Genomic DNA, 27246 nt, shown 5'->3' on the forward strand with positions numbered 1-27246 from the left:
TTTAGTGTAGCTGAAGTATTTAATGTTTTTTATGCATAGAATGGTACACTATATACCATGTACTAACACAAGCACTTGACTAACTGTTGTTAGATACGAACCATACCTGTTTCCATTTACGTACAGATTCAACTTAAATACAGATTGAGGAGTGGAACTCGTTTGTAATCCGGGGACTGCCTGTATCTTTATATCTTGCCCAAAGAGTAAACCATTTAAGAATAATTTTTGCACATGTTATATTTTCCTACAGCAATAGTAGAAAATTTTGCTTAACTTTGGTGGTTTTTTTTTTTTTTTTTTAATAGGAGCCAGCATTCGAACATTCACTCCATTTTATTTTCTGGTGGAGCCAGTGGATACACTCTCAGTTCGAGGCTCTTCTGTTATATTAAACTGTTCAGCATATTCTGAGCCTTCTCCAAAAATTGAATGGAAAAAAGATGGGACTTTTTTAAACTTAGTATCAGATGATCGACGCCAGCTTCTCCCGGATGGATCCTTATTTATCAGCAATGTGGTGCATTCCAAACACAATAAACCTGATGAAGGTTATTATCAGTGTGTGGCCACCGTTGAGAGCCTTGGAACTATTGTCAGCAGAACGGCCAAACTCACAGTAGCAGGTAAGTTATTGGTTTGTATTTTCAAATTTCTGTAAATAGTAAATTGTGGTAAAAGCAGTATTATCCTGGAGTTTTCATTTAATTGATAACAACAAATACACTTATTTAACAAGTATCAATTGAGCAGATACTCTGTGTATGTGACTGCATGAGAACTTGCTGTAGTTTGTGCTGTAGAAAATAAATTGTTGTGCGTTTCACTTATCTCAGGATTTAGAGGAGTTAAAGTTACTGTCAGAAGTACTGGGCCAGTTCTTCCCTTTTTTTGTTTTTTTAAACGTGGAAATGGCAGGGGAAGTAGTAGTATAGAAGAATTGAGTCGCTTTGCTTGCTAACGTTTATCCTACCCAACAGAGACCATTTAGTATGGTTTTGTGTAATTGGCAATATAGCCAGAATGTAGGTCCTTTATGCATTAACCAAATAAGTGACATCATGAGTTACTGCAGTTGTGAAAAATCAATAGGACATGTATGGTAAGGTGGAGCACAGAAAGTTGTCAGGTTAGTCATGCCTGTTACATGGTGGACAGTGACAGTGTTTCTCAGATACATTGTCAGTGTGTACCAGATGAAGTAGTTGGTTTTTGTTAAACAGTGTCATGTTTATGTTATTAAAAATTATGTTATCTTTAAGTCCAGTATTTTCACTCACCTTGGGGAAAAAAAAAAAAGAATTTTCTTTTTTTTTTTTGGTGAAATGCTAGCAAGTGAAAATGGAATCTGACTAAGGGAGTGGTCTCCCATCTAATTCCCACTCCAGGGTCATGGTCTCCCATCTCATGCTCACTCCAGGGTGTATTTGCTCATTCATTCAGAGCACTATGGCTCTTTTTCTCTTTGGGGCCAAATATTCAAAGTCGAATTTGAGTTTGATGTAAAGCCACTGTAGTTATTCTACAGCCACAGTAAAAAGAGAAAAAAAAAAAAAAAATGGCCCTTTGTACAATTTTTTTTTCTTTTTTCCTCTTTAACGTCTATTTGCCAGGCTTTCTCCAACGTGTTTGATAAATTAGCATAACGACTACCTCAGTAATTTCATTTAAGGCAGCTTCTGTTTATCATTTATATTCTTAAATATCTCTTATTTGGGCATCATTCTTGATCCCTTCCTCTAAGCTGTCCTAATTCTCTATAATGCCTCTATATTCGGGTCCGTTACTCATCATTCCTCACTGGATTTTTCCACAACCTTGTAACTCTGCCACGTCATTCTTGCTCTTCTCCTGACCAGGCTCCACACAGTGGTCAGAGCACTCTTCTCACCTTCAGTGGCTTTCCAGTAACCTGAAATTAATACCTAAACTCTTTAACAGACCTCTTGAGACCTTTCATCAGCTGGCCCCCACTTCTTCAGCCTCATTTTTGAATGCTCCACCCTGCCCCACAACCACCACCCTCATCACGACATTTTTTAACTCTGGCAATACTGAATGTTTTCGGTTCCCTTTTATTCCCTGCCTTCTGGCCTTTGCTCATGGTTTCCTTACTGCCTGTAAATCCTTTCCCTTCTACTTTCCCTCTCTTCTCCTCCACTAAGTTTGTCCATTATTCCTCTTAGAAACTGCTGACCTTTTGGTTAGTAGCTGTAGCTCTTAACCACTATGCCACCAGGGTTTCCAGAGTTACCATATGACCCAATAACTCCACTCCTGGGTATCTACCCAAGAGAAATTAAAAGATATGTCCACATAATTTGCACATGAATGTTCATAATAGCATTATTTATAATAGCCAGAAAATGGGAACAACTTCAATGTCCATAAACTGATGAATGGCTAACCAAAGCATGGTATGTCCATACAGTAGAATATTATTTGGCAATTAAAAAAAATGAAGCCCTGATATATACTATAACATAGATGAACCTCAAAAACATTGAGTAACAAAAGAGCACATATTGTGTGGTTTCATATATGGAATGTCCAGAATAGGCAAATCTATAGAGGGAAGGTAGATCAGTGGCTGTCTGGGGCTGAGTATGGGGGGGAGGGGGAGGGTGGGCTGGGAGGATGGAAAAGGACTGCTGATGAGTACAAGGTTTCTTTTTAGAATGTGATGAAAATGTTCTAAAATTAGATCTGTGGCCCAATGGTTGTACAACTATGAGTATACTAAAAGCCATTGAATTGTGCACTTAAAATGGTAAACTTTGTAGTATATAAGTTAGATCTCAATAAAACTATTTTTAAAAATTGCCACATTGCTGTTCAAAAAGACTATTGGTTAGGATTCTTTGGTTGCAACCACTAGAAACTGATTTGGGCCAAGAAAAGCAAGAAGGGAAATTCCTAAAAGCACACTAAGTAGATAGCTCATAGAATTAACTCTGAGAGGTATTTTCTGGGCTGTCATTTCCCTTCAACAGAAATTTCTGCTCTGCTGCCTGGTCAGTAGCCTGGCTGTGGGTGTTGGTGGTGCCCAAAGGTGGGGGAATGGGATGTCAGCCCCATGTCTCACTTCCGCTCTCTCCCTGTTTTCTCCTGCAATTCTCCCTAGGCAGCAGGACCAACTGGCTCTCTTCTGATGAGCGCAGGAAGCTGCCACATTCCCTGCCTGTATCAGTTACTAATCCCCCATCTGCTTTCTCTGTTCGGAAACTTTTTGAAATCTCTTGTCTGCTGACTCCCCATATGTTGTAGGTTTATATTTTTAAAAATTACTCATCTTCATGAGATCTCAAGAAAGAGGGTTTTTTTTGTTTTTTTTTTTTTACTTTAATCAGCTCTTGGTTTTATTTAAGGTTGTTTTTCTTACTTAATTAGCTTCTGTGTTTATCTTTGTTAATTTCTTCTAATTACTGGTTTCCTAAAAGTAGGTATTTAGGTAATTATATATTTATTTCTTTCCTTTAAAAATACTCTTGGAATAAAAAATTTGTAGCAGGGCTAGAAAACTAAGTTTTTCATTGACATTTGTACAAATTCACCACATAAAACTAGAAAACCTGGAATTGTTTCTTATGATTTAATATGTTTGTTAGTCTTTAAAGAAACATTCTGTTGCAGTCTGAGAATTTCCAGAGTCACTTTTCAGATCCTACTATTGTTAATAATAATAATAGCTAGTATTTGTTTATTATTATAGGCACAATGCTGTGTATCCACACATGACTGTCAGTTTGTCATATTGTGGTGGCTTACCTGTTGCTGTGATCCTGGAAGCTATGTCACTGGTATTTCAAATACCAGCAGGGTCACCCATGGTGGACAGGTTTCAGCCTGGCTTCCAGACAAAGACAGACTAGAAAGAAGGACCTAGCAGTCTATATCTGAAAAAATTAGCCAGAAAACCTTATGAATAGCAGTGGAACATTGTTCGATGGCACTGAACAACAACATGCAATATATGGGTTATCTGTCTATGAGTTTAATCTGTTTTAACCACCCTCTGAAACAGGCCTCTTGTTCTCATATTACTGTTGGAGAAACTTAGGCTTAGAGAGAAGTTAAGGAATTTGATAATTTTCCACAGCCACGAAGTGGTGGAGTTGTAGTTCAAATTTAGGTTATTTGGCTCCAGAACTGATGCTCCTAGCCCACTACATTTGGTTCCATTTATGGAATATTTATGGCTCCATTTTTCTTAACATTTTATTTTGAAATAAGTTCAACTTACAGAATAATTGCAGTAATTGCAGGAATAGAACCGGGAAATCCTATATACCAGATTCTCTGATAACATTTACTTCATTTTCTTATTATTTTCTCTCCTTTCCCACTATACACACACACATTTTTTTTTCCTGAATGTTTAAGTGTTAAGTTGCAGACATGTGGCCCCATGAAACAAAAACTGGAAAAACCAAACCCATTGCCATCAAGTTGACTCTGACTCATGGTGACCCTATAGGACACAGTAGAACTGCCCCATAGGGTTTCCAAGGCTCTAATCTTTACGGAAGCAGACTGCTACATCTTTCTCCTGTGAAGCGGCTGGTAGGTTCAAACTGCCTGCCTTTCTGTTAGCAACCAATTGTGTTAACCACTGTGCCACCAGGGTGCCTTCAACCACATCAAACCAAAAAAAATCCACTGTCATTGAGATGATTCCATTCCAACTCATGGCAACCCTATACCCTTACCTAAAACAAGGACTTTCTCTTATATAACCACTGTTGTTGTTAGTTGCCATGGAGCCAGGTCCAACTCATGGCAACCCCATGTGTTACATAGTAAAATTGCACTGTAGGGTTTTCTTGACTGTAATGTTAACAGAAGCAGATCACCACACTTTGTCTTCTGTGGAGCCGCTGGGTGGGTTCGAACTGCCAGCCTTTTGGTTAGCAGTCTAACGTAAACCGTTTGCGCCACCTTACACCCATCAAAATCAGGAAATTAACTGTAATACAATACTACATCCAATCTGTAGGTGCCAGATTTCAGTGATTGTCTCAGTAATGTTCTTTATCGCAGAAGGCAAAAGCAGGAACTTCTTTTCCCCTGTTTCCTTTCTGGCCCAAGATGGTGTGTCATATATTTGTTGTGTTGCTTCAGACTCTATCTGGAACAGTGAACAGTTTTTCAGTTTGTCTTTGTCTTTCATGAATTTGATATTTAAAGTGTTATTTTGTAAAATATCTCTAATTTAGGGTTTGTCTATTTTTCCCTTGTGAATAGATTCAGGTTTTGCATCTGGGGGTAGGAATGCTACAGAAATGATGTTGTGTTCTTTTCAGGGCATCATATCAGGAAGCTTGTAATGTTTTGTTCTGTTAACTTCTATTACTTCGTTGTTACGGTCTGTAGAGCCCTGGTGGTGCAATGGTTAAGTCCTCAGCTGCTGGCTGAAAGGTCTGCGGTTTGAAGCCACCAGCGGCTTTGTGGGAGAAAGACCTGGAGATCTTCTCCTGTAGATTACAGCCTAGGAAACCTTTGGGGCCAGTTCATCTCTGTCCTGTAGCATCGCTATGAGTTGAAATTGACTGAGTGGCATACAACAACAATAGTGATGGTCTATGACATATTCTCCAGGGTAAAGCTAATAACTATTTTAATACTTCTGTTAATTAGTAATAAGTATTAGCAATGATTGTGAGGACAGCACAGGACTGGTGGTGTTTCGTTCTGTTGTGCATAGGGTTACTGTGAGTCGGAACTGACTCCTTGGCACCTAACAATTTTAGGAAGAGATACTTTAATATTGTGTTTCTCATTAGACTTTCACCTCTAGTTTTAGCATCCATTGATGATTCTTACTTGAATTAATAATACTGCCATGGTTGTCAAATGGTGATTTTTTCTAGTTTCATAATTTTTGTAAGGTAGAGTTTTCCTTCTCCTCCAAGTATGTGTTTGTTTGTATTAGCATGAACTCATAGATTGCTGTTTTATTCAGAGTCATAATGCATTATTATGATTATCCCAGGTGTAGCCAGAAGAAACTCCCTTCAGGTTGACTTTTGTGTCCTTTTGACAAGGCTTCATTGTTCTTTGGACACTTCCTTACTTTCTGTCACAAGATATTCCAGACTTGTCTTGTACTTTCCCTACTCCAGTCCTAGAATTAACTGTTTCTCCAAGGAGCCCTGGTTCCTTGTAGTGAAAAATGGTATTAAAAGCCAAGATCTGGTCACTGTATGTACTGTATCTACTGGAATAACACTGATTCTGGGCCTTCTCAGTGGCCATAGCTGGGAAACGTATGTATATTTATTAATTAATGTGTATGTAATTATTGTGTATGAAATGTATATATTCTTCACACATACACATTTGTGGCATTTGTGTTGATATATATTTCCATACCTATCTATAATTATATAAAACCATAAGTATAGGATGATACCTCCATTCTCATCAAATACCCATGGGGTTTATTCTGCCCTTCTCCTTTTACATATTTATACCTTGCTTCTTCACCTGTGTGAAATCGGACTCTGATTATCCTTGACACATTTACTTATTTGCTCAATATCCCTGTATGTAATCAATCCCCTGGCCACGTGGATCTTCTTCTCAGCCCTGGCTCTGCCGCATATTGTGACCACTCAGACTGACTTGATCCTGGCCTCAATGACTATATTTTTTAGCAGTGCTTAACTATATTTTATTTCTTTTACTGTCCAGGTCTTCCAAGATTTGCCAGCCAGCCAGAGCCTTCCTCTGCTTATGCTGGGAACAACGCAGTTCTGAATTGTGAAGTTAATGCAGATTTGGTCTCATTTGTGAGATGGGAACAGAACAGACAGCCCCTTCTTCTGGATGACAGAGTTATCAAGCTTCCAAGTGGAACGCTGGTCATCAGCAACGTGACTGAAGGAGATGAGGGACTTTATCGCTGTGTAGTTGAAAGTGGTGGGCCACCAAAGTATAGTGATGAAGCTGAATTGAAAGTTCTTCCAGGTATTAACTCATGATCGAGACAAATGTTTTTAGATTCATTAATGGCTAAAACTTGTTCTTTAGATGTTTTTAAGTAAGCGCTGTTAATATGTGGTGTGGCATGTTATTGTCAGTATAAGGAGCCTCAGTTTCTTACAACGGTAAAAAGAAGAAAACATGCCAGAAAGGTTCAATCTTTAATGAATACATTAATCAGTAAAACTCTGTCAAGCAATGAAGTATGTTCAGCATCTAATATAAGTACATTGTTCTTGGCCAAAAAACCATTAGTACTGTGTCTTTTGTCAAGCCCCTATCTTCTCCTGCTGTCTCAAAATACAGTGCCTTTTATGGTTAGATCCTTTCACTTGTAAGAATCTGGTTTACTCATGTGGCATTTATTTTTTCTTTTAACATGAGAGATTCATGTCACGTTTCCTCCAGTTGACCAGTAAGTACCCTGAAGGCAGGAGCTGTAACTTATTTATTTTTAAGAACTGCAGAGCCTAGCACAATGCTTTGCACATAGAAGGTATTTAAGAAATATCACTAATTTAAATGGAGTTCTCTGTGTCATTTTTGCTTAAAATGTACTTTGTCATATAAAGCCACATAGACTGCCTAGAAATTAACTGTTCCTCATCATTAAAGCGGTAAAGTGCTTTCATAATTATTGTCTTTTATTTATGTATACTTTTTCTAGATCCTGAGGTTACCTCAAACTTGATGTTTTTGAAGCAACCATCTTCCTTAGTCAGAGTCATTGGTCAGAGTGCAGTGTTGCCGTGTGTTGCTTCCGGACTTCCTACTCCAACCATTAGATGGATGAAAAATGAGGAGGCGCTTGACACAGAAAGGTAACTATTGTCTGCCTAAAAGCCTTTTTAGCCTTATCTTGAGACTTAGTCTAATTCTATTTGGAACTATCGATTAATACACAGTGGTTACCTATTTTATTTTTATTTAAAAACATTGTAATGTTCATATGTCATCCTCGAAATACATTTATATGTGCTGTATCTGGTAAGGATGTTTAAAGAAAAAACTACTTTCAAAATATTAAGAGATAATTATTTCCATTTGTTCTTTCTGAAGCTGCATTTACTTGGCTTAATGCTTTTGGACAGCCTTCCTTAAATTGTTACAAGAACTTCTAAGTCCTGACCAGCATGAGTCTTCTCACTTATTCTCATATGCATTCTGTTGATTATAGTTTTTTCTTTGCTCAGACAATATAGGAACATGTGCTCTTTATCCTTTTGCCTGATAAAATCATACCTGCCTTCTGCTATCATTACAAATTCTTCCTCTTCCACAAAAGTCGTGTCAGTGAGCACCAACCACCCTCTTACCCCTTTCATCCCCTTCATTGCTTCTTTAAGTAATAAGCGCTTTTCTCAGCTGTACTGTGATGGAAGAACTGGGGTGGTGGTGGTGGTGGTAATGGAATATGTATTTTGTTTCCAACATCCAATCTATGACTTGTAATTTGACACTTTAGAGCAGGGTTTCCTAAGCTTGGCATTATTGACATTTTGGGCCAGATAATTCTTTGTCATTGGAGGACTATCCTGTGCATTCTAGGATGTGTAGCAGCACTCCTAGCCTCCATCACTGGCTATCAATAGCACCCCAAGTGGTGACAACCAAAAATGTCTCTAGATATTACTAAATATCCTTTGGGGAGGCAAAATTGCTCCCAGTTGAGGGCCACTTGTCTAGAGAGCAGTGCTGCCCAACAGAAGCATAATGCAAGCCCCATATGTAATTTAAATTTTTATGGTAGCCATATTAAAATAAGTAAAAAGTACTTGTGCACTACAATAAAATAGTAGTAGTTATGCAATGGGATAGTTAAAGTGAAATGTGCTTCTACCAAAACAATAAAGCTTGTAGGTAGTGAAAATTATTTTTATGCTGCTGTAGTTTTTAAATGAAAAATAAATAAAATAAAAAATTCAGTTCCTTGGTCATACTAGCCACATTTCAAGTGTTATAGTAACCACATGTGGCTAGTGGCTATTGATTTAGACTGAACAAGCCTAGTGTTTCCCAACTAGGTAATCAAAAGTGACCAGACACTTAATTTGTCATGGAAAGGGGTATCTGTCTAGTCAGCAGGGTGTATCAACCTTCATGATCAGTGAGGATGATAGAATGTAATCAGATTGTTCCTCACATGTTCCATTAGCAAAACTGATGGTATCATCTCCAGCACCACCTGATTTCTTTCCCAGCTCCCATCTAGCCACCAACTTCTGCCCATATTTTGCTTCCTTCCTTCCTTCTCCCCTCTTCCTAGTTAAATATTATGCAGCGATTTCAAGAGAGGTTTTTTTTTTTCAATTTTTTTTGCTGAAAAAGAGGGAACTATGAAATAGGAGATTAAAGTTTCAAGTTCTAAAAGCAGAAATTTTAATTGGCTACATGTTAGAACAAAACCTTTATCAGGAGTAGGAAAACTGTAATTAGTTATTTAAAAAATTTTTATTTTTTATCATCTTAGGAGGACTTTCTGAAGAAATATAATATGGTAGTTGGTAATTTATAGAAGAAATATAAATGAGGATTTCCTATAATTTTTATTTGTTTATCCAATAATTATTCAGCAAGTATTTATTGAATGCTATGTCAGGCACTGTTCTAGGCTCTGGGGATACAGTAGTGAATCAAACAGTTCTTGCTGTTATGGAGCATACCTTCTAGTGGGGGAGAGTCAGACAGTAGTCAGATTAAAATGTCAATTTATGAGAAAGGCTATAGGGATGCCTAGAGAAGTAGAGGTAAGATTGCTATTTTACATAGGGTGTTTAGAGAATTTTTCTCTTAGTAGAGTGATTCTCAGAATGGGGTGTGAGTGGGTCAGGGGTACATATATAATAGTATAAATATTATGTATCTTCCTGAACACTCATTTCATTTAAAGATTTTTTGGGGGGGGGATGTTTTTTAATTAAAGCAAATGTGGATATATTGTGGTTAGTGACTTTCCTCTGAATTTTAGGGGTAAATCGGGAGACTTTTAAGATTGAATAGACTTTTTTCTGCCTAGTTCTCTAGGCTCCTGGTTAAGTACTTGAGTTAGATGGTGGAAATTTTAGGAGCACTGCCTTGGTATATGACTGTCTCAGGAAACTTCATTGGAATCTAAGAGTAGGACAGAGTTGGTCTTGTTCACGTTGGTCTTTCCGGATCCTGGCACAGTGCTTGGCACGTAATGGGGGTGGTGGTGAATATATTTTGGTTGATTGACTGAATGCAATGTAGGAAAATAGAAGAAAGTGAAACACAGGAGTGTATCACTTTAAAAAAAAAAATTCACTTTAGATGTAGGTAATTAATTACTCAAAATATCTTTGTGTCTGCCAGAGCCCTATAGAGATAAGGCTTAGTTAATTGTTTAGACCCCAAATTCAAGATTTAGAAATTCAAAAAGAAAAAAAGTAGCAAGAATTCTAAATTGTGCTAGGCTAGGTCTAGTAAAAATGTCTTAAATAATAAGATATTCTTCTCTATTACTGATCTTAAGACCTCTTTGAAAATGAATATTTTAAAGATGACCATGGTTTTTATAAATATCTAAAAATTGATGATTTTATTTAACATTTTGATCAAATTTGTTCAGGCCCAACCAAACAAAGCTATTGAATTCAAGAGTGGGGTGGAAGTGGATCCCATTCATTGAATAGTTCTATTTCAAAGGGAGATAATTTTCAGAAACCACAAATGCTACTATGCAAGATGACTGAAAGCAGAATGTAGTTTAGTAATCAAATAATGTTATCTTTTAGTGGAATGATAGAACCAGCCTGCAAAGGGACAGGTTATAAAAATGCCTGATATTATATAATTCATGTGGAAAAATTAGGTTATTTAAAAAAAAAAAAAAGGAGGACTCCCGAGATGATGGAGTAGATATATTTTTTTCTCCCTTTCCTTCCACTAAAAAAAAAAAAGTATAACTAAAAATTCTATTCATTATATATAAAGTAAACAAACAAACAAGACTATGAAACACTGTGTATGAAGGCAGAATGGCTAGGGACCTTGGGACCCAAAAAACAATGTGGTGGCAAATTCCTTGAGTTTTATTTTTGCCTCATTGTGGTGAAATGAATTCCTTTTTGTGGCTTTTTGCCTTGGTTCTTTGGAAAAATAGCTTGAGAAATTTTCCCCCTAAGCCCTGAGGAGTTACCTTTGTCCTAGTTCCTAACTGAGAGAGTTTGTTACTTTTGTCCAAGTTGATTGACATTTCCTGGGCAAGCTGTAAACAATTTGGTTTGCTACTTTTTGTCTGGTCCTGGGGTCTAGCCTGCCCTGTGATTGGTATGTACCTTGCAGAGATTGGTCAATGGACTGTGCAGATGAGGTGAGTTGTAACCTGTTATGCAAATGAACCATCCATGGCCTACCAAGAGAGGATCGGTCAGTTCATGGCCCTGGGAGCAGCACTATGCCTTGAAACTGACAAGGAATTTGTGTATTTAAGCAGCCAGCCTCAGAGAGCTTTTTGAGACAGAAAGAAGCAGGAAGAGAATCTGAGAAGATGTAGAAGGAAGAAAGAAGAGAGAGGGAGCAGAGAGAGAGGAGGCAAGGAACCTCCCAAAAGAGCTGTAACACTGAAGATAGTGAGAGGCCTGGAAAGGGACCCAGTGGCAGAGCCGATGACAGGCCCAGAAGGGGCCCAGCGGTGGAGCCAGTGGTGACAGACAGCAGGGCCAAGAGGAGGAGCCTGTCTTCAGGGGGCTGAGAGGAGGCTTGCATGGCCAGGAATTGCTGAGAGAGCTGTCCTGTGCTGAAGAAGGGAGACTTTACCTGCTCGTTTTTTGATCCTGATCCCGATTTATATCCCATTCGGTAATAAACAACTTAACTGTGAGTATGGTCTGTGAGTTCTGTGTGGCCATTGCAGCAGATTATCAAACCCAGCAAAGAAGTAGAGAGTGTCCTGGGAGGGGGTGGCAGGTGTCAGAATAGGTAAAAAGGTTGAAGAGTGGAGGTATGTCTGATCTCCACCTCATAGGAATTACCTGACAAGGATTTTTAAACAGTCGTCATAAAAATACTTCAATGAGCAATTAGAGATTAAAAAAAATAGAAAATTTCAGCAAAGAAATAGAAGCTAATAAAGAAGAACCAAATGGAAATTTTAGAACTAAGAAATAGAATAATTGAAATAAGAAACTCTTGTGTATGGGCTCAACAGCAGAATGGAGGGAACAGAGGGAAGGATCTGAACTGGAAGATAGAATAATAGAAAGTGACCCACTTTGAACAGCAGAGAAAAAAATACAATAAAAAAAAGTAACAAAAGATCTAACATTTGTATCATTGGAGTCCTGGAAAGGAGGAGAAGCATGTGGGCCTGAAAAAGTACTCAAAAAAATAAATGGCTGAAAACTTCTCAAATTCTTTTTAACTGTAGATACTTTTTTTTGGGGGGGGGGGGGTATATATTTTTGTATATATTATCCTTTTTAAAACTTTGAAGTTGAGCAAATTCTGAACTCCATAAATCAAAAGATATTCACACTAATGTACTTTATAGTCAAACTTCTGAAAACTAAAGACAAACACACCTTGAAAACCTTGAGAGAGAAATGATAACTTTTTATAGGGGGAAGACAGTTTGAATGCCTTTCTGATCAAAAACCATAGACGGTAAAAAGAAGCGACACAACATTTTCAAGCGCTGAACTAAGAGGACTCAGAATCCCATATGCAGCAATGATAGCCTTTAGCAATGAAGGTGAAATCAAGACATTTTCAGATGTAGCAAAATTAAGAGAATTTGTCACCAGCAGACTTATCTTAAAAGAATGCTAAAGCAAGCTCTCTAAACAGTTAGGAAAACATAAATGAAGAAAACTTGCAACAGCAGGAAGGAAGAAAGAATATAGTTAGCAAAAATATCGGTAAACATAAGTTTTCCTTCCTTTAAATTTTCTAAAGTATGTTTAATGATTAAAGTAAAAATTATAACAGTTGATGTGCTTTAAATGTATATAGAGGACATATTTAAGACAACTACAAACAGGACAAGTTAAGGGATATAAAGGAAAGTGTTAAGGTGTCTACACTTCACTCGAATTGGTGAAATGATAACATCAGTAGACTGTGATGTGATAAAAAATATATATGTATACACACCCAGAGCAACCACTAAAAGATATACCCAAAAACACTGTAGATATTTCAAAATGGAATTTTTATAACCACTTTATTGAGATATAACTCAAAGTTTTTTAGTATATTTTCAGAGTTGTGCAACATCACCACAATTTTCTTTAACAAAGTGAAATTTTAAAGCCTATTCGAGTAACCCATAGGAAGGCAGGAAAATGAGAAAAGGGAGAGAGAATATAAAATGTACCTTTCTTCTGCCTGTCCTTTCCCGCTGTTCTAAAGGAGGACATGTCTGAATAAAGCCTTTTGTTTCAGATCTGATTACTTCCCGTTTTCTCCATTACTTCCCGTGAATCCCCTTTCAACTTTTTCTGTAAAAATTCTTACCCCTCTAATTCAAACAGCAACAGCAACCAAAAAACTCAATAAAATCTTTTTTTTTGCATTTCCCTTCACATTGCTGCCCTAACCCTCCAGTCTTTTTTGGCTTGGTTTTCCTCCTTAGCTTCTCTGCAACCCATCTGCAAGTCCCGTCATTTCATTCCTAAGTATCTCTGGAATTCATCTATGTTGCAATCACGTTATTCCAAGTTACTGTCAACTGTCACCTCATTTACTGCAATAACCTCCTAACTTTTCTTCCCAAATGTACTCTGGCCTCATTCCAAGTATGTGGCAGTCTTTTCGGAGTTCAGATCTCACCATATCATTCTTAACCTCTAACCACTTTTAAAACTGCTAAATGGATTTCTATTGTTCTGAGGTTAAGGACTCAAATTCTTAAAATGACTTTCCAAGCCTGTGTGATCTGGGTTCAGCTTCGTCTTTCTCTCTTTTCTTACACTTAGCCTTATTGGTTTCTTTCACATCCTCAAGTACATTGTGTTCCTTCCTGCCATGATTCTTTTGCGTGTGATTTTCTTTCTTTTTCTCCCACCCATTATTTAGTTAACTTCAACTCGTTCTTCAGGTCTCATCTCTAGGGATACTTTGTCAGGAAAAGCTAAAGCTCTGAATGCATCCCTAGTTTTCTGGCAGTTTCTTTTGGTTTACCATATCGTCAGATTACCTTTTTTTCTGTCTTTCCCAGTGAGTTCCGCGAGAGCACTGTGTCCTCTTTTGCTCACTGCTGTATCCGCAGTGGCTTCCTGGCACAAAACAAGCACTCAAATAAATATTTGTTAAGTCAATGAGTAAATAAATCCCTCCTCTTTACTTCATTGCCCCACTGTAAGTGTAGTCAGTACTTTTTGCCTTCTTTTTACTCTTACTGTTACACCATAGTTAATCTCTTTATCATCAATTCTGGAACCTTAGAGTAACTTCCCCATCAAACTTCCTGCTTCTAGTCTTTTCCCCCTCTTCTTGGTTCTTTGTAAAATCTGATCTTGTGATTCATATGCTTAAAAACCTGTCTCCTTAGCACACCAAGCTCCTCCAGACTGACCCTGGGCTTCTCATGGATGGGAACACATGTGTGTGCACGCACACAGATGCACACAAGACACACACACACGTTCTTTATGTACAGCAACACAACTTAACTCAGGTCCATTGACTACCCAAACTTTTTCACATATTGTTCGTTTTGCCTGCATCTTTGAATTTTAGAGTTCTAAAAGCTTGATTGCTTTATTACTATGATTAAACGTATATGAACAAGTTAAATGAAATCTGCTAAGCGAATGGGCATCCTTCCTCTCAGGCTTCTTTTAAGAGGAGTAAAATCAACTCCATTAAGAAAGATTGACTACTACTCTCCTGGCACTCAGTTACACCAGTGTCAGATATAACGAGTAGAATGATTATTAGATATAAATGACTGTATCTCAATTTCAAAAAATACTGTACTAACTGGTGTTTCCAATTATGTCCATCTCAGCTGGGTATCATGTATATATAACTGATTTTCCATTTGTGAATGTTAAATTGTAGTCATTTTGTCTAAAGGTAAGACGTAGGATTTTAATTTTTGTGTATTTTTCTTGTTTTTTGAGGCACCAAAGCCCTGTCTTATCTATTTTATCCCATTCATTCTTGCTCTATTCCATTATGTTATTTTCCTCCTCTACTCTATCTCATAAAGTTGGGATTTGAGAATATGATTATGATGGTTCAGATAGGAAGGCCAGTTGATTAAGTTTAGTCACGGTCTTAAAAACCACCAAAACCAAACTCAGAGCCATTGAGGTGATTCCGACTCCTAGCGAGTCTATAGGACAGAGTAGAACTGCCCCATAGAGTTTCCAAGGAGCGGCTGGTGGATTTGAACTGCCGACCCTTTGGTTAGCAGCCGTAGCACTTAACCGCTATGCCACCAGTTACGGGGTCGCATTTCCTCGCAGAAGTCATCAAACCTGATTCTGGTTTTCACCTTTCTGTGTCCAGAAACTTAATCTTGTTTATCAGGTTCAGGAAGACTAATTATAATTATCTAAACTCACAATATATTGAAATTTAAGCCAGTGTGTATTTACTTAGCATAAGAATTATAAATGTGAGTCGGACTGGAGAGTAAGTTCTTCTGAGTTTTTCTTTTTTTCATAAGGAACTCTTATGAAAAACCTATTTATAGTCAGAACATTTTTTTTGTTGAGCATAGATACAGAGTGGAAATGTGTAACAATATTAAGATTTGAGAGAAAAATCTGATGTATGAAAATCAGTTTATGTACATCTATTACAGTCTAAACACCATTTCTCTTTCATGTTGTTTTTGGTACTAGATTTTAAATTTACATCATTTATGAAAGTGATTTTTAAAGTGGTAGCTTTAATTATGAATTTAGGTTTAATTACATCCCTTGCTTTATGTCAGGAACCTTATATGTTTGATTTAGCTTATAACTTTCCAAATTAAAGTTGTTTACTTCGTAAAAGTTCGATCAGAATGTTGATTTGTGCTTTCTTTCTTAATGGTTCAAGATCGTTTTGGTTTCTCTTTAAATAGACTTAAATCAGTCTGTGGAGTTGTGTCAGTGACTTTCAGTGTCCTTGTTGATAATGGCATGATGGTGGATGATTTGTGCCCAGCGATAACACCGAGGTAGCTGCTCTCTGGCAACCATCCTTCTCTCTCTCTTCTCTTTCTTTACTAGCCAAACCATCAGAGGAGACTTTGAGTAGTGACTGAGACTCAGTGACTTACGTTTCTGATCTGACATTTTGCCCTTTCTCTTTTTATTTTCATTTTATAATCTTGGTGTGGCATAGCTGTGGTGGTGTGACTCTCAAATTGCATCTAGACTTCAAAATCACTTACTTTGCAAAAATACTGGGCAGAATAGTGAGAATAGGGATGGAGGTGGTGGTGGAATTTGTCACAAAAATGGGTTCCCTTTGGGAATAACTAGAAACGTCAAAGGTAACTCATTGTAACATTTTGGTTTGTGTTTGTGGTCTTTATGCTTGTAAAATATGAGCAGAACAAATTGGAGTAAATTAAATTCTGAAAATCTTATATGAGTTTGTCAGTCTGTAGCCATATTAAGTGTTTTCTCTGTTTTATGTGGAGAGTTTCTCAGGTATTATTTTCCAAGTAGTGAAATGCATGACTGTTTTTTTGTTGCAGCTCTGAAAGATTGGTATTGCTGGCAGGTGGCAGCCTGGACATCAGCGATGTCACTGAGGATGATGCTGGGACTTATTTTTGTATAGCCGATAACGGAAATGAGACAATCGAAGCTCAAGCAGAGCTTACAGTGCAAGGTATGTAAATATTCAGTGTATAAATAAAAAATCTTATGTTCCTTTTGGGTTTGCTAATTGTTTAATATGAATGTGGGAAAGGGAGTATAGCATAATATTTAAAAGCCTGAGTTTTAGACCAGACTGCCTGGTTCAAATTCTGGCTCTTATAATTCCAAGCTGTATAACTATGGGAAATTGTCTTAATCTCTTTGAGGTCTCGTTTTTCTTATCTGTAAAATGGACATACTGAGATTTCTTACCTCATAGAGTTTTTGAAAATTAAAGGAGCTAATACTTGTAAGGCAACCCTGGTGACATAGTGGTTAAGAGCTATGGCTACTAACCAAAAGGTAAGAAGTTTGAATCCACCAGGCGCTCCTTGGAAACCCTATAGGGCAGTTCTCCCCTGTTCTATAGGGTCGCTATGAGTCGGGACCAACTTGACGGCAGTGAGCTTGGTAATACTTGTAAAGTTCCAAGAATAATAACTAGAATATGGTAAAAGCTCAGATTAGTTGTTGTTATTTTTATTAGCAGTAGTGTGAGTAGTTATCAGAAGGGACCAGTCCTTTGAGAAGGACATCATGCTTAGTAAAGTAGAGGTTCAGTGAAAAAGAGGAAGACCCTCAACAAGATGGATTGACACAGTGGCTGCAACAATGGGCTCAAACACAGCAATGATTGTGAGGATGGCGCAGGACTGGGCAGTGTTTCATTCTGTTGTACACAGGGTCGCTATGAGTCAGAACCGACTCAGCAGCACCTAGGAAAAAGAGTAAGCACAGACAACTCTTCTGGACGGGGTTTCATATTTAAGTTCTTAGGGATAAAAAGCACTGGGAACAGGGAGTCTTCCTAGGTTGAAGCCTGTCAATTGGGAAGTCTACAGGAGGTGGGGCATTCTGAGCCAAGAAAGCAGAGCTGGACCTTCCAGATGTCCCGGATCACACCCTTACACTACTACTCATACGGTTGTTGTCCCAGTTGAGTCCAACTCACAGCGACCCTGTGTACAACAGAACGAAACACTGCCTGGTCCTGCGCCATCATCACAATCATTCTCATGCGTGAGCCCATTGTTGCAGCCACTGTGTCAATGGCATCTCATTGAGGGTCTTCCTCTTTTCTGCTGACTCTCTACTTACCACGCATGATACCCTCCTTCAGGGACTGGTTCCTCCTGATAACATGTCCAAAGTACATGAGACGAAGTCTTTCCATCCTTGCTTCTAAGGAGCATTCTGGCTCTACTTCTTCCAAGACAGATGTTTGTTCTTCTGGTAGTCCATAGTATATTCAGTATTCTTTGCCAACACCATGATTCAAATGCATCCAGTCTTCTTTGATCTTCCTTATTCATTGTCCAGCTTTCACATGCATATGAGACGAATGAAAATGCCATGGTTTTGGTTAGGCGCATCTTTAGTCCTCAAAGTGACACCTTTGCTTTTTAACACTTTTAAAGAAGTCTTTTGCAACAGATTTGCTTAGTGCAATATGTGGTTTGATTTCTTGACTGCTGCTTCCATGGGCATTGATTATGGATCCAAGTAAAATGAAATCCTTGACAACTTCAGTCTTTTCTTCATTTATCATGATGTTGCTTCTTGGTCCAGTTGTTAGAATTTTTGTTTTCTTTATGTTGAGGTGCAATCCATACTGGAGGCTGTAGTTTTTGATTGTCACTAGTAAGTGCTTCAAGTCCTCTTCACTTTCAGCAAACAATTTTGTGTCATCTGCATATCACAGGTTATTAGTGAGTCTTCCCCCAATCCTGATGCCATGTTCTTCTTTATATAGTTTAGCTTCTTGGATTATTTGCTGAGCATACAGATTGAGTAAGTATAGTGAAAGGATACAACCTTGACACACACCTTTCCTGATCTTCAACCACACAGTATCCCCTTGTTCTGTTCGAATGACTGCTTCTCGGTCTGTGTACAGGTTCCTCATGAACACAATTAAGTGTTCTAGAATTCCCATTTTTTCACTAGTCTATGCCAAGAAATTTGGAAGGCAAGCTACCTGGCAGCTGACTGGAAGAGATCCATATTTGTGTCCTTGACAAAGAAAAGTGATCCAACAGAATGCAGAAATTATCACACAATATCATTAATGTCATACACAAGTAAAATTTCGCTGAAGATCATTCAAAAGTGGTTGCAGCAGTACATCAACAGGGAACTGCCAGAAATTCAAGCCAGATTCAGAAGAGGACATGGAATGAGGGATATTGTTGCTAATGTCAAATGGATCCTGGCTGAAAGCAGAGAATACCAGAAAGATGTTTGCTTGTATTTTATTGACTATGCAAAGGCATTTGACTGTGTTGCCAGTGGAATGCCCAGTAAATTGGAGTAAACAACAGTGGTACTGAGGTCCCTGGGACTTTTGCTCTGGGACTTATTCCCTTCATTTCCTTAAGTTCATTTGGTTGGATATAGTTAGGGCCTGGCCTGTAAACATTTACCAGCCAGAGTGGCTGGAACCCCAGAGGAACATTAGTTCACGGCAGAACTAGCCACCTGCATAATACAATTACTATAAAAGAAAGAGAATTACGTGAATAATATATATCATCTGATTGAGAATTAATGGAAAAGATTGACCAAAAATTAAAAATAAGCATGATAAACATACTTCAGGAGATAAAGGACAATACCAGCAATATTGTACAAGAACGAGGAAACATAAAAACGTAGAGCCAGGTAAAAACACTAGGTATGAAAAATGTAAAAATTAGTCTGGTCTAAAGCTCAGGCTTTTAATGAAAAATAAAGAATGTAGCATATTGAGTGATAGTTGAAGATACACAACTAGTGAACAAATTCATGAGTAGGAAAATGAGATTGAGGAGCCCTTTGAGAAGGCAATGAGGTATGACAGTTGGGTGTAGAAGCACTCTTCCCAGATAAATAGGAGCCCTAGAGGAGAGAAAAAAAGGGAGGAGAAAATATTTGAAGAGATAATTAAGGTAAATGTCTCAGAATTAAAGACTGATGAAAAGGTTTATAGGCTACTAAACAGGGGAGAGAAGGAAAAACTCACTCTTAGATTGCAGTGATAGATAATATCAAAGAAAAACTTAAAACCTTCCAGAGACAAAGAGCAGACCACCTCCAAAGGAATAAGAATTAGATTACATTTGGTGTTGATTTTTGAGAAACGCAAGTATGCACTGCTCGTACAAGACATGTCTTAAATATAAGGTTACAGAAAAATTGAAAACTAAAAGGCTGGAAAAAGAAAAGTCATGCAAAAAACTAACTGGAAGAAAGCTAGTACAGATATCAAGCAAAGTAAACTTTAAGGCAAGATGGATTATTAGATAAAGAGGGAGATTTCATATTGATAAGAATTAACCTACCAGGAAAATAAAACCATTCTAAATACATATGTGTTTCATAACATAATCTCAAAACGTGAAAAGCAAAAACTGACAGGACTACAAGAAGTAGACAAAATTACAGTCATAGCAATAAATTTTAACACTCTTTAGTGACTGGTTGAAAATGCAGACCAAAACAAACAAAAGTGAAGTAAAGCCCCAAAGTGTTTATATAGCATAACTGAACAACACAGTTAACACACTTTACCGTTTGACTTTCATATAACTGCACCAAACAAATTAATAAACCCTTTTGTTACAAAGATCTCTAGGTGGCACAAATGATTTGTACTCGACTACCGTCTTAAGAGTTGGCTGTTCGAACCTCTGAAAAAAAGCCTAGCGATCAGCTTCCTTTAAAATTATAACCAAGAAAACCCTATGGAGCAGTTCTACTATGTAACACATAGAGTAGCCATGTGCTGGAGCGGACTTGATGGCAACAGGTATTTTTTATAAGTGCCCAAGAAACATTTACCAAAATATACCGTATACTGCCCATTAAGTCAGTCTTAGCAAATTTCAATGAAATGAAATTATACAGATTTGACCATTGTGGGCTTAAGGTTGTAATTAATTATAAAAAAAGTACCTTGAGGTGGGTGGGAAGGGAAGGTAACTTGAAAATCTCCAAGTGTTTGGAAATTAAGTAAATCACCCTGAAATAATTCATGAGTCAGAAAAGAAGTGATGATGAAAATCATAAAATAGTTTGAATTAATAATGACCTGGGAAAGTAATGGGATGCTTAGAGGGTAATTTATATCCTTAAGTGCATATGTTAGAAAAGAAGGAAGGCTGGAAAATCAGTGATTTAAATATCCATCTCAAGAAACTACAAAAAAAATAGCAAATTAAACCCAAAGAAAATAAAAGAATTGCAGGGGGTCTCTAATGGTCAAAGCAATCTTGAAAAGGAAGAATAAAGTAGGGGAACTTAGATGCCCTGATTTCAAACTGCACTATAAAGCCACAGAACTCAAAGCAGTTAGGTACTGGTATGTTGTTGTTGTTGGGTGCCATCAAATTGGTTTCGACTGACAGTGACTCCATGTGATAGAGTAGAACCTGCTCCATAAGATTTTGTAGGCTGTAGTCTTCACAGGAACAGATCTCCAGGTCTTTCTCCCATGGAGCCACTGTGTGGGTTCGAACCGCCAACCTTTCAGTTAGCAACTGAGCACAGTAGAACTGAGAATTCAGAGATAAACCCATACATCTATGGACAACTGATTTTTGATGAGGGTGCCAAGTCCATTCAGTGGGGAAAGAATAGCCTTTTCAGTGATGGTGCAGAGACAACTGGATCTCCACATACAAAAGAATGAAGTTGGACCCATATCTCACATCATATATGAAAATTAACTCCATATGGATCAGTGACATAAATATAAGCTCTAAAACCATAAAACTCTTAGATGAAAATAGGGATAATACTTCAAGACCTAGTTGTTGATAATGGATTATTAGATATGACATAAAAAGCACAAGAAGCAGAAGACAAAATAGATAAATTAGACTTTATCAAAATGAAAAACTTACTCATCAAAGCACTTTATCAAGAAAGTGAAGAGACAACCTACAGAACAGGAGAAAATATTTGGTAGCCCAATTAAAAAATGGCCAAAATGAAGAGACATTTCTCCAAAGAAGATATAAAAATGTCCAATAAGCACATGAAAAAGATACGCAATGTCATTGCCCATTCCGAAAACCAAACCCATTGCCATGGAGTCAGTTCGGACTGATAGGGAAATTCAAATGAAACCACAGTGAAATACCATTTCACACTCACTAAAAGCACCTCTTGCCATTAAGTTGATTCTGACTCATGGCAACCCCATGCGTGACAAAGTAGAACTGTGCTCCACAGAATTTTCAGTGGCTGATTTTTTTTGGAAGTATATCTCCAGATCTTTCTTCTGAGCACCTCTGGGTGGACTCAAACCACCAATCTTTTCGTTAACAGCTGAGCGTGTTAACTATATGCACCACCCAGATTCCTCACACCCAGTAGGATGGCTAATATCAGAAAAATAGAAAACAAATGCTGGTGAGGATGTGGAGAAATTGGAACCCATGGTAGCACAACATGATGAATATAATTAATGTCACTGAATTGTATATAGTTACTTAAAATGGTTAAAAATTTAGTTTTTGGTTATATTTATTTTACCGCAATAAATTATATAAAACAAACAAAAAAGTCAAGAAGTCAAAGCCATCCTAAAAAAAGTATGTGTTTGTGTGGTGGTGGTGGTGGTGGTGGCTTGGATGGTCTAGATTAAAGGAGATTAGAGAGACATAGACCCAAAGACAACATGTGAACTTTGATAGAATCCTGGTTCAAAAAATAGTTATAAAAGATACTCTTAGTACAATTGGAGAAATTGAATATGGATTTGATATTAGATGATAGAATTATTATTAATTTTTTAGGTGTGACAGTGATACTATGGTTACAAAGGAGACTGTCCTTATTCTTAGGAGATATATGCAGAAAGATTTAATGGTGAAGTATGATATCTGCAGTTTTCTTTGAAATGCTGCAGAAGAAGTATATACTTTAATACATATATATATAAATAAAGCTAATATGAAAAAATAGGAACACTTTTCAGTCTAGGTGGTGGGGTCTATTGTACATTGTACAAGTGTTCGTTGTACTGTTCTTTCAACTTTTCTGTGTGCCAGGAAGTTTTCATAACACAAAGTTAAGTAAAAAAAAAAAAATATATATATATATGTATATATAAAAGAACTATTTTTAGCTCAAAGGCTGTATAAAAGCAAGCCAGGGGAGTAGATGTACCTGCTGACCCCTCATCCAAATGAAGACCTTTGTTACTTTCATATGAGTCTTGCCAAGGGTTTATAGATGTTATTTTTCTTTAAAAAGATCCCGCTTTTGGATTTGCTGACTCTTGCTGTGATGATTCTTTCAGTTTTATGGGTTTGTTTTCTATTTCATTAATTTTTTGTCTTGTCATTATTTTCCTTCTTTTATGTTCTTTATTTTTTAAATCCTTTATTGTAAAATATATGTAAGAGAACACTTGCCATTTTCACCATTTTTGAGTGCACAGTTCAGTGACATTAATAACAGTCACCATGTTGTGCAGAGTCACGACTGTACATTTTCAAATGTCTTTCACCCCCCAAGCAGAAATTCAGTACCCCTTAAGCAATAACTCCCCATTCCCCCCACCCCTCCAGCGCTTGACAACCACTGATAAACTTTTGTCTCTATGCATTTGCCTATTCTAGATATTTCATATAAGTAGGGCCATACAGTGTTTATCCTTTTGTGTATGACTTATTTCTCTCAGCATAATGATTTCCAGGTTCATCCATGTTATGAAATGGAACAGAACTTCATTTCTCTTTATGGATGAATGATATTCCTTTGTGTGTATCCATCACATTTTGTTTGTTTATTCACCTGCTGATGGACACTTAGGTTGTTATTACCTTTTGGCTATTGTAACTAATGCTGTAATGAACAAGTGTGTTTGAACCAGGGTGTTTGAGTCCCTGCTTTCAGTTCTTTGGGGTATACACACAGGAGTGTAGGTGTGGGATTGCTGAATCATGTGGTAATTTTGTGTTTAAGTTTTTGAAGACCCATCAAATTGTTTTCCACAGCAGATGCACCATTTTACATTCCCACCGGCAATGCATAAGGGTTCCAGTTTTCTCATATTCTTCCCAACGTGTATTATTTTATATTTTTCTGAAATTAGCCATCCTCATGGGTGTGAAAGGTCCCTGGGTGGTGCAAACAATTTGTGCTCAACTTCTAACCTAAAAGTTGGTGGTTTGAACCTACCCAGTAGCACCACAGAAGAAAGGCCTGGCTGGCAATCTGCTTCCATAAAGATTGCAACCAAGAACACCCTATGGAGCTCAGCTCTAATCTTTAACACATGGAGGCACCATGAGTCAAGACTCTTGACAGTTCATATGAATTTGAGGATTACCTTTTCCATATGTGCAAAAAAGGCAGTTGGAATTTTGATAGGAATTGTGTTGAATCTGTAGATCACTTTTGTATTGACATTTTAGCAATTAAATCTTTTAGTCCGTGAACATGGGATGTCTTTCCATTTACTTAGGTCTGTTTCAGTTTCTTATAGCAGTGTTTTATAGTTTTTAGTGTACCTCCTGGTCTTTCACATCTTTGGATAAATTCATTTCTAAGTATTTTTATTCCAAGGAACCCTGGTGGCGCAGTGGTCAAGCCCTCGGTTGCTAACCAAAAAGTCGGCAGTTCAAAGCCACCAGATGCTCCACAGGAGAAAGATGTGGCAGTCTGCTTCCATAAAGATTTACAGCCTTGGAAACCCTATGGGGCAGTTCTGCTCTGTCCTACGGGGTTGCTGTGAGTCAGAATTGACTCAACAGCAGTAGGTTTGTTTTTAATATTTTTTTCTATTCGATATTATAAATTGAATTATTTTCTTAATTTCTTTTTTAGCTTGTTCATCACAGGTGTATAGAAAACAGCTAATTTTTGCGTGTTGATCTAGTACCCTGCAATTTCCTGATTTTGTTTTTTTAGCTCTAATAGCTTTCTTGTGGTTTCTTTGGGATTTTCTGTATGTAGGATTCTGTCATCTGCAAATATAGTTTCACGTCTTCCTTTCTGATTTGGATGTCTTTCATTTCTTTTATTGTGCTTAATTTCTCTGATTAGAACTTCAGTACATTGTTCAATAGCAGTGGTGAAAGCAGACATCTTTGCCTTGTTCCTGATCACAGGGGGAAAGGTTTTAGTCTTTACCCATTGAATATGATATTAGTGGTGAGTTTTTCATAAATGCCCTTTATCGTATTGAGGAATTTTCTTTCTAGTCCTGCTTTGCTGAGTGTTTTTATCCTTTGGTCATTTTTTAAGTGGGCTACCAAATATTTTCTCCCATTCCGTAGGCTGTACCTAACCATGTCATTAAGTGAGGAATAGGGGTATAGGCACATAGAGCGATAAATTGCCCTCTGAGCACTGCCTTCGCTGCATTCCATAAGTTTTGGTATGTTGTGCTTTCATTCATCTCTAATTTCCCATGAAATTTCTTCTATGGCTCATTGATTATTTAATAGTGTGTTGTTTAATTTCTACACATTGTGGAATTTCCACTTTTCCTTCTGTTACTGATTCCAAGTTTCATTCCATCATGGTTGGAGAAGATATTCTTGTAAGATTAATTAAACAGACTCCTGTTTTGAGTCTTTTAAGATTGATTGAAGCTTATGTTGTTACCTAACACATGATTTATCCTGAAGAATGAGCCATTTGCATTGGAGCAGAAGGTGTATTCCGTTGTTTGAATGGAATATTCTGTATCGGTCTGTCAGGTCTAGTTGATTTAGAGTGTTGCTCAAGCCCTCTGTTCCCTTATTGACCTTCTGCCTAGATGTTCTTTACCTTTTTAAATGGCTAAAACAATTCAAAAGAAGAAGAATGTTTTATGACATGTTGTAAAAACGGCATGGAGGCAGTGTGTCTGACTTCTTCCAACCGCACAACGGGGAATGAGAACCAAGATCAACAGCACAAGGCTGAAGCCCATGAGGCAGAGGCCAGACACCGTTTTTGCTAATTCTGACACCAACCGTCCCTTGTATAGCACTGTCTACTTCTCTGCTGGATTTGGTAATTCATCGCAGTGACCACGTAGAACTCACAAACCATACTCATGATTATGGAGCTGATTAGGAAAGTAACAGTTCAGCTCAGGCTCCGGAACACTCGGGATACAGTTCTTCCATCAGGACAGCCTCTTCCCAACTGTGCTGGCAGGCATGCCTCTCCCTGGCCCTAGTCCTCTCCACAGAGACACTCAGCTTTCTCCCTCCATGGGCCAGGAAGCCCACTGTGCTGTCTCCTGCTAGGTCTCTCCTGCCACCACTTCTCATCATCTTCAGGGTTACAGCTTGCTTTCTTTTTCTTTCTTGGTCTCCTGCTTCCAGGAGCTTCTCAGCACAGGGATCCCAGGTCCAAAGGACATGCTCCCCACTCCTGGTTGTTCTTATCCTCCTTTCTACTCTGGAATTGGCTCTCTTTTAAGGCAAAACTCACCAATCCCCTTGGTGGACCACAATTACCTTATCACATAGTCCTGCCCAGTCACCTGGGTGGGAGTTACAAGACCATGGCTAGAAAGGCCACACATAGAAGTAATTAGGCACACTGCACAAGTGGACATTTGATGAAATTCAGGTTTTATTCATAAATAAAGTTTTGTTGACACACAACCACATTCATCCATTTATATATTGACTATGCCTGCTTTCATGGTACGAAAGAGGAATTGAGAAATTGTGACAGAGACCTTGTGGCTCGTATAGCTTAAAATATTTACTACCTGGCCCTTTACGGAAAAAGTTTGCCAACCCCTGATGTAGACCCTTAAAGAAATATACAGATCAATAAGGTAAAGACAGATAAGCCAGTAGAAAACAGGGCAAAAGACTTGAACAGGGACTTCACAGAAGAAGATTTCCAGGTGGCTACTAGACATTTAAAAAACTGATAACAGTCTTCAGAGAAATACAGATTAAAACCACAAGGAGATACCAAACCCATTGCCATTGAGTCGATTCCAATTCATAGTGACCCTATAGGACAGAGTAGGGTTCCCAAGGAACAGCTGGTGGATTCAGACTGCTGACATTTTGGTTAGGAGCTGAGCTCTTAACAACTGTACCACCAGGGTTCCAGATACCACTATACTCCACCAGAATAGCTAGAAATTAAAAAGACTACCAACCACCAGGTGTTGGTTAGGGGATGGAGACCCCTGCTGGTGGGAGTATAAATTGAGACGGTTACTTTAGAATACTGTTTGGCAAAGCTACTAAAACCACACATAGACATGTTCTTTGTTGCAGCAGTTGTACTCCTAGGAGTATTCTCATCAGAAATGTATAAACATCTGTCCTATAGGGTTGCTATGAGTCTGAATCGACTCGACGGCACTGGGTTGGTCTTTGGGTTATGCACCAAAAGGCGTGCACAGCATTCACTGAAAACTGGAAGCAATTCAGATGTCCAGCAACTATAGAATGGACAAATATGGTGTATCCCAATCAAA

The 27246-nt window shown here is 37.8% G+C and overlaps 1 protein-coding gene across 8 annotated transcripts in view; it reads left to right on the forward strand.

The window, feature by feature from the left end:
• The window catches only part of NEO1 (neogenin 1), a 219602-nt gene that overhangs the window by 66513 nt on the left and 125843 nt on the right, over nucleotides 1-27246 (forward strand). For all 8 annotated transcript variants that reach the window (XM_049852788.1, XM_049852791.1, XM_049852794.1 and 5 more), the window contains 4 exons: nucleotides 309-626; nucleotides 6694-6969; nucleotides 7652-7805; nucleotides 16646-16782. In XM_049852788.1, the coding sequence (XP_049708745.1) occupies nucleotides 309-626; nucleotides 6694-6969; nucleotides 7652-7805; nucleotides 16646-16782 (885 nt within the window). The remainder of the gene's footprint in view (nucleotides 1-308; nucleotides 627-6693; nucleotides 6970-7651; nucleotides 7806-16645; nucleotides 16783-27246) is intronic.

The sequence above is a fragment of the Elephas maximus genome, chromosome 13 (genome assembly GCF_024166365.1).
Source record: "Elephas maximus indicus isolate mEleMax1 chromosome 13, mEleMax1 primary haplotype, whole genome shotgun sequence".
NCBI lineage: Eukaryota > Metazoa > Chordata > Mammalia > Proboscidea > Elephantidae > Elephas > Elephas maximus.